General features: G+C 38.6%; 1 protein-coding gene across 1 annotated transcript; it reads right to left on the reverse strand.

The window, feature by feature from the left end:
• Positions 1-1,251: 1,251 nt before the first annotated feature.
• Positions 1,252-18,076, reverse strand: LOC139973443 (ATP-dependent RNA helicase DDX24-like). Its single transcript, XM_071980129.1, has 15 exons — positions 17,871-18,076; positions 15,476-15,701; positions 14,051-14,202; positions 13,043-13,510; positions 12,502-12,612; positions 11,694-11,812; positions 10,776-10,894; positions 10,087-10,205; positions 9,301-9,470; positions 8,188-8,299; positions 7,436-7,553; positions 6,326-6,500; positions 5,279-5,343; positions 3,039-3,137; positions 1,252-2,610 (listed from the first exon to the last, which is right to left on the reverse strand). The coding sequence occupies exons 1-15, from the start codon at positions 18,039-18,041 to the stop codon at positions 2,393-2,395; spliced, it is 2,442 nt and encodes an 813-aa protein (XP_071836230.1). The 5' UTR covers positions 18,042-18,076; the 3' UTR covers positions 1,252-2,392.
• Positions 18,077-18,788: the final 712 nt, after the last annotated feature.

The raw sequence follows: 18,788 nt of genomic DNA on the forward strand, positions 1-18,788 counted from the left end.
GAGGATGGCAAGTTAAGCAAACTGTTAGTTGATGGATGATGTCATTAAAGACATAAAACCTGGAGCCATTAAGAAGTGCTATAAATATCAAAGAATAGAGTGGAATACAAAATGCTAGTCTCCGAAAAGGAGCGGAATCCTTTTCTAACATTTTATTTGCTTGTTCTTTAATTTCTTTCATATAATCATCGAAGATAATAAAATGTTGCTTTTATTACAATACTACTTCTCATCTTGTATTTTGATAAGGTGATGGATGACAAGTGTGCTCTTATTAAACTCTCAGTGTGGGTGTGTGTGTGTATGTATGTGTGTGGAGTTAGATCATAACAGGCTTGACTTACCCTAGCTTAAAACAAAGGAGACAATAAACTGACAAAAAGTCCTGTACCTACTACCAAAAGAATTGACCCCTTCATTGCAATCTTTTTAAAGATCTTCTTGCACTGTTGCAGCATTTCGAAGTATCCATTTTGTTCCTAACCACTCTGACCTCTTCCTTCCTGACCTGACATCGCAATTATTTCAGAACGCTTAAATCCGATTTGACGGAGGTTAAAAGCTACAAACACTTGCAATCCGAGTTCTAATCGCCCCCCAAAACAGTGCTACAAATAGGAAATTGATACTGTCTGCATGAACATTTAAATTTAAATATTTGGATATGTGTATGTTATCCTTTACCAGCAAACTATTTACATAATTCACTTGTACTAGTCATTCTCTCCAATTTTCACCATCAACATGTGTTGGTCACATACATTAAGCAGAACAGCCAATTTATTTAACATATTGTTGAATATCATGAATATGCATGTAGTTCCAAATATTTCAGCACTCTAAAGCCTTACCATTGGCTACTTTATTCTGTATCATCTATTGTAACTGCTTTACAATCCAGCCAGTTGGGACGATTTCCTAATGCCAGTACCTCTCTAAACAGTTCTCCAATATCATGCTCTCGAAGCACTGGTATTGACAGTACAAACAGTTCCTAACCTTGATCTGATAGAAACATATTCATACTGCTCGTACTGACAATAGGAGTGTTCTGAAGCAGGACATGACACTACAGTATAGAAAAAATTGTCCCAACTGGGTGTTACAATCTGCAACACCTGTGAATATTCATGAATGTGCTCATAAATACACCTTATTATCACAGTTGGGCTTGATTCCATAGAAAGTTCATTTCCATTAACAAAGGAAAATGACTTCCTTCCTACATATCCTTAACAATTCTGAACTCTACCTGTGGATATATCCTAGTGAGGGTGTCCATTAAATTGGGTGGTATGTGAACCCCATTATCCACATATTTGCTTACACATATCCACAGGAAACGTTCTCTGGTTTGAAAAAAATGCGTGCAAACGAAATTTCGTTCTGCTTCAGATATACCCCAAACTTGATGTCTAACTGATAATACGGTAGTATGTGATAGCCCTGCCATTACTACCACAATGGTGTTTTTTATATTTCAAATGTTACAGTCATTTTGGAAGCAAACATATTGTAAACTTATTTCCTTTTCCTTAGAGACTTTCCATCAGTCGATCAATCCTCCATGATGTATTCTTGTTCATGCACACAATTCCTAAAGTACCCTTCAATTTTGCAATTAATAAAAAAAAGGGCAAACAATGACACATCCTTTCATATAGAGCAGTAAGCCTACAATGAGATCAAACTTATTCAAATTAAAGACTTCGACCAATCATTCATCCCAGAATATATCTCTAATTCATGCACATCATTCATAAAAATCCTTAAGTTTTCATATCTTATGAATAGTCATAACCTGTAACGCTATCATTCTTCACCATCTTTTGGGTCTGAAATATTTAAAGGCCACACAAGGACATGCCAAAACAATGGACATTAATTAGTATAGTAAGCCTGTATTGAGCTTCAAATGTGTTTAAATATTCATGAGGCTTTATTAACCATCCCCATGCAGGCTGTCATCGCTACAAATTAGCAAATTTCTTGGTAACTATGACCTGAGTTGAGAGTTACTTCATGTTTTACCCAAAGGCATGGAAACCATTTTCCCTCTGCACATCTACGCTGTTACTCTCGCTACCAGTGGAATAAAGTCTTTTCTTCTGAGTATCCTTGGTTCCTAACCTCTCTCCCAATCACCTCAAATTTCCATACCAGGAAAGTACTGCTGATAAATTAATGTCTTCCACAATCGTCCACAGATTATTTTCATACCATGATCCCTCCATCAGAAAAGAAATTCTCTTTCAACTTTCCTTCCTAAGAGGTGTTCCATGTTTGTCAATCACTTCTTCTACCTCCATCACACCGTAGAGGTCTATCTTGTTTCTCCAATATCCCGTCCAAGAGGTAGTTCTAGCCTCTGGCTCCCTCCAATATATATTCCTCACCCCTCAGCGCTCTTCTTTTGATCACCCTTCCTCCCTAGATGGTGGTATTTGTTTCTTACTTTCTTCTTCGTTGACTTCTTCTCTGGTATTTCTCCCGCCTCTTCTGCCATCTCTCTCTTCTTCTTTTTCCACTCCTCTCCTTTCTTCCGGCTTTTGTTGAACTGTTTGTCCGTTATGAGTTTTGTGAGAGCATTCTGTTTATCTTTCTGGTTCCCTACAATAAGAGAAAGAAAAACAAACCGGGGGGGGGGGGTGAGTTAATACAGCACATACTAGAAAACAAAGATGCAAATTATGAAGTACAAACCACAGACAAGGGAATACAAGAGTTCATTCCTTCTCCAACTTTATATTTTTTTGTATTATAATAAGCAATGTTATTTTACTTATTACAAACATTTCCTTATTAGCCTGTGCTTTTTGATCATAGGATTTTAGCAATATTTTTCAAATACATGAAGGACAATATATTCCCTTTTCTTGGTGAGAGGGTGGTGGATGGGTACCATCCTCTGTTGGGCACACTCATTGACACTATGTATTATGTTGACAATGTCTGGCCTCCGTGGGGTAAACATTTCTGGGCAAAAGCATTTAAGTAAAGCCCTCAATAAGAAACTTAAAACTTGGGATGGGTCTCACCTTCTAGCATGGGTGCAAGTAGGGTTCCACTAGAGGTGATATATAGCTGTGAGTGACCAGAGGGGAAAATCTTCCTCTTTAGCAAAAACTTCAGTTGCTCTGAAATGAAAAACACAAATTGAGATGGATAAAATTTGTAAAAATTGATGGGTGCTTTCTCTACAACCACTGCTTGTTGAGCATTTTTTGAAGCCTGCAGTACAAGCAGTTGTTGATTTATTATATTTTTATTATTGACCACAATGATCCACAGTGATTTGCGGAATCAAACGTTTGATATGGATGAACATAACTGGACCATGCCATCATACCGACATGAGAATGTACCCGATATTGCTGGATGAGCATGCAATATTGAGGAAATTGAAAACTTGTATACACCTCAGTAGTAAAATACAGGTGTACACTATACAATACTGGTGTACACAATATAATACAGGTGTACACAATATAATACAGGTGTACACAATATACTACAGGTGTACAATACAGTTGTAGCACAATACACCTCAGTAGCCCAATACACCTCTGTAGCACAATACACCTCTGTAGCACAATACACCTCCGTAGCACAATGCACCCCTGTAGCACAATGCACCTCTGTAGCACAATGCACCTCTGTAGCACAATACACCTCTTTAAGCACAATACACCTCTTTAGCACAATACACCTCTTTAGCACAATACACCCCTGTAGCACAATACACCCCTGTAGCACAATACACCTCTGTAGCACAATACACCTCTGTAGCACAATACACCTCTGTAGCACAATACACCTCTGTAGCACAATACACCTCTGTAGCACAATACACCTCTGTAGCACAATACACCTCTGTAGCACAATACACCTCTGTAGCACAATACACCTCTGTAGCACAATACACCTCTGTAGCACAATACACCTCTGTAGCACAATACACCTCTGTAGCACAATACACCTTTGTAGCACAATACACCTCTGTAGCACAATACACCCCTGTAGCACAATACACCCCTGTAGCACAATACACCTCTGTAGCACAATACACCCCTGTAGCACAATATAATACAGGTGTACACAATATAATACAGGTGTACACAATATACTACAGGTGTACAATACAGTTGTAGCACAATACACCTCAGAAGCACAATACAAGTGTATACGATCATAGACACTGCAACATCTGTACTACTACATAGCTGGAAGTGCATTGAAAACTAATGAGACTTTGGTGATGTAAAACCCGTCTTTTCAAAGCATCCAGGGGTACTGGTGGCAGTTACCGCCACAAATTTGTATGGTTTCATTAACGAGATTGGAAAATAACTACCGCAACAGTTAACCATCCTGTAAAAGATCGTCCAAGGAAACAGATAATTATATCAGAGCCCTGTAGGAACACTAGTGCCTTACCCTTTAGTGGTAATATCAGGGGTGGATCAAGGATTTGAAAGAGCAGGGGGAAGTGGTCTTGGTGTCATTTAAGCTGCCTCCCATGAAGGGCATCTGAGGTTCTCCCCCAAGAAATATAGTAAACATCTCATATGTGAAATGGTGCATACTGAAGCATATTTAGGCCATAAATTAGGTCTATAATTAGGTCCACAGGGAAAGGAGTGGGTGGACGAGGGGGTGTTACCCTACAGTGGGGTAGGGTGTTAACTCCCCCCCCTCCCCCCGGAATCGTGCCTGTACATCTTTTAAGTACTATCATCAAAAAACCACAGAGGACAGAAAGAAACAACAATCACGCACCAATGCTATTGCTTGAACACCATAGGATTGAGATTTTTAGTAGCATTACAAGCACCCAGCAGCTTAGTTCTGCTGGAGTGCTGGTGAGTTATCTTTCTCAAATTAACACCTAAGCTTGTCAATGTCATACATGATGATACAGGATACCAACAAATATTGATACACACCATGGATTGAGACACTGTCATAGTTACGTGAGTTGTGGTGTTACCCCACTTCTATATTCACCTTTGTGTGTGAACATCATACTTGTTGATATGGGACACTATGAAACAACACTGTAATGCTATTGTACACACACACCCAAACAGGATTGAGACACTTGCGTAGCATAAATAGCCTCCCCTGTCCAGCAGCACCGATACCCAGGTGCGCTGGGCTTATTCTACTAATATATACATCTTTTTGTGCGATCAACACACATATTGATACAGGGTACTACAAAGCAACACTCCAAGGCTTTTGTACAGACACTCCATGATGGTAAACTTTCTCTTACGTTTGAACATTGTGAGTTTCATCCTTCTCATTTTCTGCTCGTGGCTAGTTCCAAGATCCTCCAATCTGTTTCCATGCTGTTAAGGTAAACAACTATGCTATGATAAAACCAATGACTATGGATGAATCAGGATCAATGACTATGCATGAATCATGATCAATGTCTATGCATGCATCATGATCAATGACTATGCATGCATCAGGATCAATGTCTATGCATGCATCATGATCAATGACTATGCATGAATCAGGATCAATGACTATGCATGAATCATGATCAATGTCTATGTATGAATCAGGATCAATGACTATGCATGAATCAGGATCAATGACTATGCATGAATAAGGATCAATGATTGAAGGTGAACAGGGAACAATGCAAAAGGAAAAATAAAGGTAGCCAAGACCAAGTGAAGTTTTAACAACTTGAATAATTTATCTGGCATCGTATAGCAAAATGCTCTACAAAATGGGCAAATTTCTACACCTATGCTGAGATGCTTTGTGTCAAAATTTTCTATTCTGAAGAATTTGAGATGTATATTACTCTGGTGCTTCATCTTTATAGTCAGCTTCTGACAGAAAATCATCAAATTATGGATTTGGGGTCACAGGCTTCACAGACAGTCAGCCCAGACAAAGTGAAGTCTTAACAACTTGAATAATTTTTCTGGCAAAATGCCATACAATATATGCAAATTTCTACACCAAAAACTGAGATGATGGGGTCACAAGTTTCTATTCTCTAGCAAGGAACAAATTGAGATGTCTATTACTCTGGTACTTCTTCTACATCTTCTGAGATAAAAATTATTCGAATTATGGATTTGTGGAGTCACATGCTTCAAAGACATTGTCATCAAATTAACATCATCTTGAATTTGAGGCAATGCAGCTCACCATGTTGATTTTTGTAAATATTTTGATGTTATATTTGACGTTTACAATCTATTTTCAGTAATACTTGTAAGGTTCAGATAAACTTGTAATCAGCTGCTTGAAATGTACTTAAATAACAAAACCATGAGAAAACATTTACAAAGGATACACTTGATCTTCCTCTAGTTCAAGGTCCATCTCTTTAGCTGCTTGTTGAAACCACTCATTCTTATGTTTCTTCTTCTCGAATTGATGTGTTAGGGTATCGATATCCCGAGCCAACTCGACCCTGTCCGTCACTTCTCTGAGGTATTGGTGGTCCACTGGGAAGTTGACAATCTCCTCTGGCGGGATAAGATTTGGTACAGGTAAGGTAACACATAACAAGAGAAGACCACTTGTGAATAAAACAGTTCTAGAACCAATGGTTGAAGATTTTGTCCCAACCACAAATGCCACTCATATATTTCTATATATATACATGTATATATGGATTTTCCTAATTAATTACAATTTCAAATATATATATATTCAGGTGCCTTGGTCGTTTATTTCCATTTCATTGAACAGAGTCTGTTCACAGTATTTCTTTCGAGATCTGGCCTTGGTATTCACAAATGATTTCGAGTTGGTTACAGTAGCATCATGTTTTGGTCTCTAGAGTAAGGCAAAATATGCCACCAAAAACAGAACTAGTATTGTTCGATACAGGTGACAAACGCCTACAGTGGAATTACGACCTTCCTTACTGGTTTCCAGCCTCTGGACATACAATCAGTGTCCTAGTGGTTAGGGTGTCCGCATAAAAAAAGGGAGGCCCAGGTTCAAATCCCGATTGAGGCTTTTTTGAGTTTCCAACTCATTACAATTTCAAATATATAGATATATAGATAAAGATTTGAAGAGCTAGTAAAGTTTGTGCCTCAGACTTCCCCCATTCTTGCTAGGACCCATACAGTCAGCAAGCTACATTATCCTACATATTGGGTAACCAGGGGATCACAACCCAATTTAATATTGAAATAACACAAAAACAGCACAGTAGGAAAGGAATTCCAAGAGATATTTGACCAATCTTTCGAAAACATATACGTAATTAACCATGGAAATGTAGCGGCAAAATTTGAGGAGAGAAAAGAAGAGAAATAAGAAAACTGGAAATGAGCAAAGATATGTTCTCTATAACAGAATCTGAACCTTGAAGCCCAGATATCCATCAGGGCAGACTACTACTTAATAAACCCCCATAATGCATGGTTAATAATTTTGATTTGATTACCTTTGTCAAGAGTCTTACAGACCCTCCGGTAGTAAGAGATCTCCTTTGTAGATAGAAGCAACAGACTCAGACCTTGTTTCTCTTGCCGAGCCGTTCGACCGCTCCTGTGGATGTAGATCTATGAACGACGGCAGACGAGACAAAAAACAAAACAAATTTAAAAAAAACGATACACAAAACTGTTTAAAATCACCATAAAAAGAAGGAAACCCTACACTAGATGATATTAAAAGATGTCACCCATTGATAAGAAGTTTACTGTTTGCTAGCTTTAGTATGCTTATAGTGTGATTCATCTCCAAATATCTTTACCGTACGTTCGATTCCTGGGTCTAAATTCCGTATGGATGATTCCTGGGTCTAAGTTTAACTTTGAGCAGCCTTTCGTATTGACTTGATGACGTGCTGGTTGTAACTTTACTCTACCGTTTAAGTAAAGTGAAGTAAATTTAACCTAAGATGTAACCTGTTACTTGAGGTCACCATAATGAATACCAGGAATGACTTAAGTTAGCAACAATTCTCATTGAAATGATTAAAATTTCACATCAATTTTGATTTTATGTATTTTATGACAATAGGTTAAGGACAGGGAATTAGCGGACTGTTATAACCGATTAGTTATGTCTAACGATTGAGTGTCGACCGAATATGTGTCAACATTTCATAGCTCTGGTGAGAATGATATGAGGTAAGGTATCAGTCATGTCTGTATCCAACAATTACTCCTGTAAAAGCAGTGACCTTTATACCTCGGTTGTCCTTGGAACTTGATAGTGAATCACATGTTGGACATTTGGTATGTCCAGACCCCTGGAGGCTACATCTGTGGCTAGTAACAAACCATTAGGATTCTCTGTAAATCTGTAAGACAAACAAATAAATAAATCAATAAACAAACAAACAACCAAACAAAATAAAAAATACGTTAATAAATCAATCGATAAACAACAACAAAACAAACGACAAAATAAATCAATCAATAAATCAATTGATAAACAAACAAACAAAATAAACAAACTAATCAATCAATAACACAATAAACAAACAACCAAACAGAATTAATCAATAAATAAATCAGTAAAAGTGGTCCATTCAGAAATATATTTCACAATTTTCAAATAAACATAAAATAAACAACAACGGAGTTTTGCTTTGTGTGCTACTTGACACATAACCCCGACATAACAGAAAGGTTTAAAAACAACTTGTTTACTTTATCTCTAATTTGGTTTTAAAGAGGATAAACCTAAAAAATATGTCAATCGACTGAAACGTTCCTTTTTCATTCAAAAGGTGATGTAGTTGTTCCCCGGTTCTAGAATTATTTGCCATACACTTTGTCCATTGATTTGTTGCCAGCCCTTAGTCCTGTTTTATATAAATTGCTTGAACTCTTTGGTATGTGTCATTTTGGTTTCTTTAATTGGTGAGGGCAATGGCTCCTTGGCCGGACTTAATTGCTACTGCACTGCTATAAAACCTACTGTCCAAAACCACAACAGAGCGAGAGATGAAACACGAGTATCATTTGATCACACCATTTCTCATTGTTAGTCCATTACACCAACAAGGCAACATAAACAGATAATTGGTTGACCCCCCCTTCACCCCCTTCCCCATGTACCTAGAAGATTTATGCCTTTGTTTAAGGCTAAATATACAAGGGCTTCAACAGTCTACTCCAATTGTACAAAATATTGTGTCGCACGACGAAAGGATAGTTTGTAATTTGGAAGTCATTAAAAAGTGTCATTTTATTCGACTGACTCGACCGGTAAAGTTTTCCTACATGGTCGAGTTTGCCATCACCCAGACTATGATAGATGCCTACACGGGATGCAGCTGGAAATAAGCTTTATTACCGTTCAAGGTTCTTGAGCCTCTGTCTCTGGTGCATGGAGGAATGCAGCGGGAACGGTGACCGTTGAAGTATGGTGAGGATGGAGACCAGGCGTCTGATACAATCGATGCTGTTACAGAAGACTAGAGTACGGCCGGGGTATTGCATCAGGAAGTAGAACAGGTAGATATCCTAACACCACAGGATCACAAAAATGGGACAAAAGTTGGTGAAAATTTTGATTGTCTTTTAATCTATAATTCCTATCTGGTTATTAGCTACTGTGTTGTACCCTGACTGACCCCAAAACAATGCGACTTTGTTCCGCTTTCATTAACGAAGCCGGACAAGCAAAATGAGGCAACGATATTCTGGTGACAAACTTCAATGGATGCATGTATACATATTGCTTTCAGAATGTTCAGTTCTGAATGATAATATTAGTTTATCTTTTCATAGAAAAACATTGCAGTGACCAAAGTCACACGAAAAACCACTGGCAGTGTCTCCCCTCGAGCATGAAGTGAACTGTTTCAGCTCTGTATACTACACATACATGGGTAATCAATTGCAAAATGAAGTGACTCCCCACACGTTTTCATCAGAGATAATATATTCACTCAAGTCGTTGACTGACTTGGCCAGGAAAATCACCTGGTACAACTAGACACGATTGAAACATTTACATGACTTGGTACACACTCTGTACAGTTTCTTCACAGTTCTTGTGCTAGACGTAAGCCGTGGCTTGGCCAGACTCGGTGACGAATCGAGCGGCAAAACTGTTGAGAACTTATGCAGACCTTACCTTCTGTTCAACGGAACAAAATATCTTGGACTCCAGCAATGAGGCCACGGTTCCTTCTTTCTGGGTAAGGTCTACAATCTTCGCATCCCGCTTGATTCCAATCTTGTCCATCAAAGATCCTGAAAAACAACAAAACAAAATGAAACGAAAAAAGAAATAACATGAAGACCAAGAGATATAATCTGGCTTGTCATTTTGACTAGTGACAATGATATGACTGACTGGACGGTCACCAGTGTAGGTATCTTAAAAGCTTGACAGCCTTGGGAGGTGCTTCGCTTGAAATGATAACAAGCAATTACATTATTGATGTGACACGGTATACACTAGCATTAAGCAAACAATCCATTTAATAGATTTCCAGCTCAGGTTAGACTCCATTTAACAGAGTGGAGATGGTTTCAAGTGGGTAAAACTGTAACTTATTCCTGAACAAAACGGTCCATTCTCTATTGATCGGTCATCCACGGATTAAACTATTGAACTCCCTGGTATGAGATTCTGTTCCACCAACTGCTGTGGGGGTTTTGTCCCCTAGATTGTGCACCGTCAGGCAGTTAAGATATATACCACCGGGATATATGATTTGTATTAGAAATGCCACATTAAATAATGATATATATATATACTGCACACACAAATAAGCCCCCTACTTGTCTTTTCAATGCTTCATTAACCAGGATATTCACCTAATATTTGGCCCTGTGATCTATCCTTCCAATTGAGTAGCTTTCTGAGCGGACCGTGATGGACGAGGGACAGAGTAGCTGAGAAAACCAGAGTCTGTCGTTGAGCTTTCTGCTGTGAGCTTGAAAGACGAAATAAAAACAAGAAAATGATGGAATGAACCATTTTCATTGAGGAAGGGAAAAGTTACAGAGTGGCAAAGTTACATACAATATGTTACAACTTATAGTTCGTTAGAGTTAGATACAATATGCTACAACTTATAGCTCGGCGGAGAATATACGATATGTTACAACTCATAGCTCCGCGGAGTTATATACTTTATGCTACAACTTATAGCTCGGTGAAATTATATACAATATGCTACACCTTATAGCTCGTCAGAGTTATATACAATATATTACAACTTTTAGCTCCGCGGAATATGTTACAACTTATAGCTTGGTGGAGTTATATACAATATGACTTATAGCTCGTCAGAGTTAGATACAATATGTTACATTTTATAGCTCCGCGGAGTTATATACAATATACTACAACTTATAGCTCGGTGGAGTTATATACCATATGCTACAACTTATAGCTCGACGGAGTTAGATACAATATGCTACCACTTATAGCTCCGCAGAATTATAAACAATATCCTAACTTCCTGCTTGGCGGAGTTATTTACATGTGTGATTGCTATTAGCCCATATCTATTACATTTGCCTTCCGCACTGCAATTGGGATAGATGCAACCTTTTATAAGAGACATAATTAAGCCTGCTATAACATGACATGTAGTAAAATCTTCAACTACTCTTCAAATTTTTAATACTTATTAAATACTTAAGCGAACAATAAAAACAAATTGATTAAAAAAACAGTATTTAATAGTAAGTCCTGAAATATGCTGCCTAAATAATTCTTTATCGTACCAGTTCAGGATGCCCAGTATCTCAGTGAGTTCCGCAAAATGCTTCTTTTCTACCATTCTGTCTGCTTCGTCAATGACCAAACATTTGATGCTGGAGAGGGTCAGGAGATGGGGTTCCTCCTACCAAGAAACAAAGATTCATTATTCTTTATGCAACACTATGCAATAGAATAATCATATACAGAAAGCGACATGCACGGAAGAATTTTTTTCTAGTATGACATCCCAAAATGGACAAATCCCCCCCCCCCCCACCAGTTACACCATCCCTTCTCCAACCATGTTGATATGTACTATAGTATTGACAATTAATGATACTGTATATGTGACACAAACATAATGATAAAGCTTACCAGTTTGATATACATTATTAACATTAAAATCTAAATATGATGAAGTTTACCCATAAAACCACCAACTGACTTACTGTACCTGTCTGTCTTAGAAACACAAGAATTTAAAGGGGCATCTATAAACCAAAATCAAATAATACATAGTTACATAGGGGAGATACTCTACACCCACCTGTTGATAAAGCTCCCAAATAATACATAGTTACATAGGGGAGATACTCTACACCCACCTGTTGATAAAGCTCCCATATAATACACAAAGGAGAGATACTCTTCACCCACCTGTTGATAAGGCTCCCATATAATACATAGTTACAAAGGGGAGATACTCTACACCCACCTGTTGATAAAGCTCCCATATAATGCAGTGTTACATAGGGGAGAAACTCTACACCCACCTGTTGATAAGGCTCCCATATAATACATAGTTACATAGGGGAGATACTCTTCACCCACCTGTTGATAAAGCTCCCATATTCTTCCCGGAGTTCCCACCACAATCTCTGGCTTTCTCTTCAAGATTCTTGATTGCTTCTCCAAGGACATGCCTCCAACCACCACAGCAACCTAGAACGGAAAAGCAAGGTCAAGATAATTATAAAGCAACAAATGGCAAGATATTTAAAAAACAAAACAAAAGCAATGACCAGCTTCCCGAGCACTGTCAATACCATGTTTTAAAATCTGAAAATATTGTTTCAAGATCTCAAATATTCTATGGACAGGGATTGGCTTGACTTTCCTATTAAACATTTTTTCACCTCTTCATTTCCTCCTCAAAAATTTAAGGTATAAAAAGGTTTCTTGTCCTCCATATTCTAAGAAATTTTCAACATTCCAAAAAGAGTCAAACCCCCCACACCCCACTCCCCCCTTTCAGTAGGATGATCAAATGTTGCCGGTCAGCTTGTCACCGAGCAGCTACTTCTACGATGAGCTGAATCATTTGAAATAAACATGTTTTTAACATGTTTTTAATTTGTTTAATTTCACAAACCTGAACATCGGTATACTTTGCAGCAGCCATGATATGATTCTTAATTTGAACTGCCAATTCTCTGGTCGGTGTCAGTATGAGAGCCATCAGGCCGCTACTAGTGTCCTGTCCGGCACTCAAAGCATCATCGGGATTAGAATTATCGCCTGATACAACCCTCTCCACTTCTGCATCATTTTTCACATCAGCTTTCTTGTTGGTTTTCACTGCAGCAGCACCAGAATCAGGCATCTCGACAGATTCTCCTTCGTTAAGGCTCTGGTTTGCATCTAAACCGAGAGAAATCTCTGCATCGCACGCCTTGGATTTTTTTGACTGGTCGGCTATTGTTCCGTCTGTCCGTTTGTCTATGAGTTTGTCGGACCCTTCGGTCGAGGGTTTCGCGACTTTACCGCTGTAACCCTTCCCTCTTCTTGCCAAATACATTTCTAAAAGAGGAATGCCGAATGCTAGTGTCTTTCCACTGCCCTGTGTATGACAGCAAAAGATGGAAACGAATAGAAATAAAATAACTACACAAGATACTGAAAATGAATTATCAATATTGGCTAATCAACAGTACTCTACACTGTACACATTTAAAAATACCTTTTTTGCAATTTTCTTAATTGCAGCACTATTTTCGGAAGAGTTTGCACGGCATGGTGACCACTTCGAGTAGATATAAACAGAGGGCTCTATAAAATTATACATTTTACGGTCGGGTAGATGTACAGTGTTGGATAACACAATCAGAACGGTGAAGTCATATCGGGAAACAGTTTTTAATAAAGGTTAGCAGTGTGCATATGCTTGGCTAGTACACTAGTACAGTGCAGTAGAGGCAGACCTGTACGAGATGTAACCAAGGGGGGGGGGTGGTGGTGGGGGGGGGACAGTCATTGTGTCATTTCTCTTAAATAAATCCTAGAACTAATATATCCATGTAAGGAATGTAACAAAGCCTGGAACAGCTCTTTAACCAATTCATACATAATTAAGGGAAATTTAATATCGCCGACAACTCACAGTTTCGGCTCCACCCACGACATCGTTTCTCTCTTCTATGGCTGCTGTTAGGCATTCAGCTTGTATTGGGGTTGGTTTGGTGAAGCCCAGGTCCTTAAGAGCCTTCAAAACAAGGTCAGGCACTGGGAGGTCATCCCATGCGGACATATTTACTGTATAGGAAAAAAAAGCGGAAACATTGAACAAGATGCTAGGAGAAGAATTCAAGTCAAGGATTACCAGCAAAGTCCTCAAGCTGACCAGAAAGGAACAATTTACTCCACCCTAATGGCTTGTTACACATCTCCAACTTTACAATACACATTTTGTCATAACAGACATTTAACAAAAGGTCCTTGCCTTGTTTTGTTGATTACCTGAAAATTAAATCAGCATTAAATCAGCATTTCAAAACAGAAAGGAAACACAAGATTGTTTCTATATAAATAACCTTCTTTCGGTAGAAGCAAAGACCATACAAACTTGCTTGGCAGGAACTTTTGGAAAAACAATTTGTTACATATATATTCAAGTATCCTGTATGTACAGTAAAATGGTAATTTGGTAACACCAGTCCACTGAGGTGTCCAGTATTCAAAATGGTATCACAAAAATTGTGGACAATTGCTGCTAAACTTAAGTATCATGAATGCAGCATTAACAGTGAGTCCAAATATTTGCTTCTGCATATCTGTCTTCTAACTCCAGTCGGTCAACTGGGTACCGGTTCATTACAAACTACGCATCCAACTGAAGAACAAGCTAGGCATCTACTATGAGCATACATAAGCCTAAAGTTACTATGTTTAAGCAATGCAGGCCTTCAGTCATGTACACATTTATAAACTTTCAATAACGGTGCATTTTAAACCTGTGAAATCATTTACTCTGCGGTAACATTAACTACTTTTATCCTAAACTGCTTTTTCAAAAGAAACCAAATACAATGATTTCTTCCAATGAATAGTGGTGATACCCATTGTGTAATTATGGACCAATCACATGTAGCTTGATTCTTTCCATCATGGAAAAGATCAGTTCAACTTCTTTGGGGACTGTTCCACTAATTTCAACATAGGGATGGTCGAAGTACTAATGCCCAAGAGTACAAAGGTCAAGATTTGCTAGTGTGCTAGCATGCAATGCAGGTAGAGATAGCTTAGACTGCACATTACAGCACACTTTACATATATGAAAAGGTAAGCAAACTTAGTTGATGAAAACTTTCTCAGGCGGGTATAGTTAACAAACTTGCACAAAAGTTTACACTAAAACACAAATCAATTATCAAAGGGAATATCACCAAAATGGTGAAATAACGGACGAATTACAGATGAATTTTTTTGCTTCCCTTTCGTTACCTTTGAATGAAAGAGAAAGAAATGGCCAACGCTGTTAGTGATGTTTTGGTCATTTGGTGAAGAATTAAAAGGAGAAATTACTTACCCGGTTCTTCCTTCTTTTCAGCCATTTTCCTCTCTTTCCTTTTCTGTATAATTTCTTTGTAAATTTCACGTCCAGATTTGCGCCTTCTGGTGGCGGTTGATTGTTTATGAGACTTTCCGAGACTCAAAGCTACACGCTTTCGTTTCTTCTTTGGGGGTTGCTCATTCACGAGCTTCCGCTTCTTTTCCTTCTTCTGCTTCTCACATTTCTTAGCATCACCATACAGCTGAAAGGAAGAGAGATTAACGCAGTTACAGTAGTTATCATAAAGTAGTTTTATATGAGTGAAGGAAGTGTTGACGTGGTAGTGTATAGCGTTGCGCGGGATCCCGGTAGTCAAGTGAATCCCGGTATCCCGATCCCGGTATTGACTAGTCTTGATCACAGTGCAATGTGTAACTACTATTGGTATTGGGAAAACAACCAGTATTACAATCGTTTCGGTATCATTCCCGGAAATCCTGGACATAATAACAATATCTACGTGTTACTGAAATAAAGAAAAGAAAATATGTTTATTTCTGGTTTCTGTGTTCTTAGTTTGAATAATATCTGATCAATTTACGTACTGGCCTAGACCTATATTAACGAATCCACTTTTCACGTAGTATTTTGGACCTAGGCTACACCAAATATTGAACGTTACTTGGGCTCAGCATGTTACAGGACCTCAAAGTTATTCTGAAATTTTTGTTATTTATTCTTCCTTCGAACGATGATTGTGAAGGTTCCCATGTACAAAATCTTACCCTTATGCATTTCACCTCATTTTGTCATAATCATTATAACGATTTAATAAATTTTGAGCCGAAACCACAGGGAGTATATCCAGTTTAAACCCAACTTCGCACGGGACTGTATATTATCATAGCCTAGGGTGCAGTACTGGTACACACAGTGCAGTGTGGTACTTGAGATTTGATGCTGTAATGAAATGGATTCATTTATTAATGCAGGGGGTCCCACAATGTCATTTATAGTTATCTTTCACTACTTTTTAATTTTTAAGAACTTTTTTACGAACAATTGATATTGTACGTATTGAAAGTATATTTTCTGGAGTAAACAACAGCCGATTAACGATATAAATAAATTTGTACTATTCTTTTGTATGTAGTTTATAATCCCGTATTTACGTAGCCCCTATGTTACATTCTTATTGTCTGAAGTTACAAACATGTGGTGACTTGTTGATAGTTAAAAACTTTTGAACTTGAAGGGGTTGCCCTATTCTAATATCATGGAATAGCGGGGAACTCCCAGTTCTGTTTGGGTACGGATAACAAGTTTAATCCATGTGCGAACATGTTTATCTATTATCGTATGTCGAGTATGAATGAAGGATGGTGTGGGTTGCTTTTTTCCAAGGTTTGTGCTTTTCTTTTTGGAAGTGTATATTAAAAATCAAAGGCCCTTATATAGCGTGTTATATTATTTTTAACTTTTTTTATAACCGTGCGTGTAAGAGTATGTACATAGCCTAGGCCATGCATGACATTGACAGTCTCGTAACTAAGTGCTTTGAACCATAGATGAAAGTTGAGGAAAATCCTGGTTGTAGTAAAGATACCAGGATTCATGTTGCAACACTACTGGTTGTGTGAAATCCGACTACCACACAACGCTAGTAGTTTATGCTCTACTTAGGCTTACTTAAGATTACTTAGTAAGTTAGTGTTATTCCAAGAAGAGATCACTACACAATTAATGTCACTGGAATCCCTAACATTTGCCAACCTTTCAGCAATGATGAACTCGACGCCAACCTATTATCAAATGGTATAGTCCAAAATCAGACAGACCGACAAGAAGCAGGACTTGATCTGAAATTACTACTAGTACTCTCAAGAGGAGAGAAAATACTCTGCTCCATGTCTGACACCAAAGAAATATTTTACTACGGCCTATTATTACACTAGGACTCGGAGTAGGAAGGAATACTCCATGTCACATGGTTTAAAGTTGTTCTTACCACCCGACTACAACATTCAGTAGACAAATACAAAATACCCCTAGCCCTCTCTTTCGAACTCTTTGTGGAATACCAGCCGCTGATGATTGGGAGTGATTCTGCTCAATTGCAGAATACCCGGCAACACTCGAATCTCACAGATTATAAATGTGACTAGAAAACCCTATAATAACGTAGTGCCGTTGCTGACTTGAGGGGTATCCTGCAATTGCTCCCTTGATCCAAATTAGGAGTAAGGTAATGTTACACGTACAGTATAGCTGTACGAGTAGCGCCACACTACACTTAACTAGCTACAGTATGCTGTAACTAGTTTCTGCATGTGGGCCTAACCATACTAACGAGTAACGTTAGGTGTAACCTAATATAGCATAGGCCTAACGTTACAGGCTACTACACATGGGAAAACTTGCATCGTTGTACCTTACTGACATCGAAGTTCGTCAGTTCCTCAAGCCCAGAAAAACCTGAAAAATCTCCATCAATGAATATATTTGGATCAACTTCAACTTTCTTCCATTCTCCAACTTCATCAAAATTGATGACTTTCCCCTTTCTCTTCTTTGCACGTTTGACCTCTGTGGAGGCAGCCATTTCTATTTTGTTTTCGATGCACGCTTTGACGGAACGCCGTTCTAGAACAATTCGACACCGCTTGCTGTGTATACTGTAATGTATATACGTACGGGCAAACACGGACATGTCTTTCGTAAACTTCATTTCAGTTCAGTCTCGTAGGAAGGTACTTTTTTGAGTGGGGGGGGGGAGGGCTGAAGACTGATGGACGGCCTGGGGGAGGGGTCTAAGGGGAGGGAATTTGTTTTGCATTTCCAAGTGGCCTTAGACGCAATTTGGTGCAATATAGCACACTTCAACACCCACTCCATTTTGTAAATAATGCATTTTCACCTGGCCTTAGATGCAATTTGGTGCTCCAAATGAGATTTTTTTCTCATTTGGAAATGAAAAATGGATTTTCTGACTTGCGAAGCGGGGGGCGGAATGATACTTCCGCCCCCATATTTTTCACTGGGGGGGGGGAGGCTGGCGCCCCCTAGCCCCCCGGTTCCTACGCCCTTGTATCCAGGCTCCTGCGGGTTAATTAGAACTTTAAGGTTGGCTAATACAGACAATAGCAATTTGAAGGAACGCATGAAGAGGAAAACAAGCAGCACACAACTGCTTTAAACGAGTGATGGAAACTACTTAGGAAAGTAATGGGAGGTTGCCCCAGACCTGGCGAACCCACCCTACCGGGTTAGTATTTATATCCGCAAGGTAGGCCTATATATGTTTCTATATCATTTTTGCCATATAATCAGTGAAGTTCATGTGGCCAGA

The sequence above is a fragment of the Apostichopus japonicus genome, chromosome 9, assembly GCF_037975245.1.
Source record: "Apostichopus japonicus isolate 1M-3 chromosome 9, ASM3797524v1, whole genome shotgun sequence".
NCBI lineage: Eukaryota > Metazoa > Echinodermata > Holothuroidea > Aspidochirotida > Stichopodidae > Apostichopus > Apostichopus japonicus.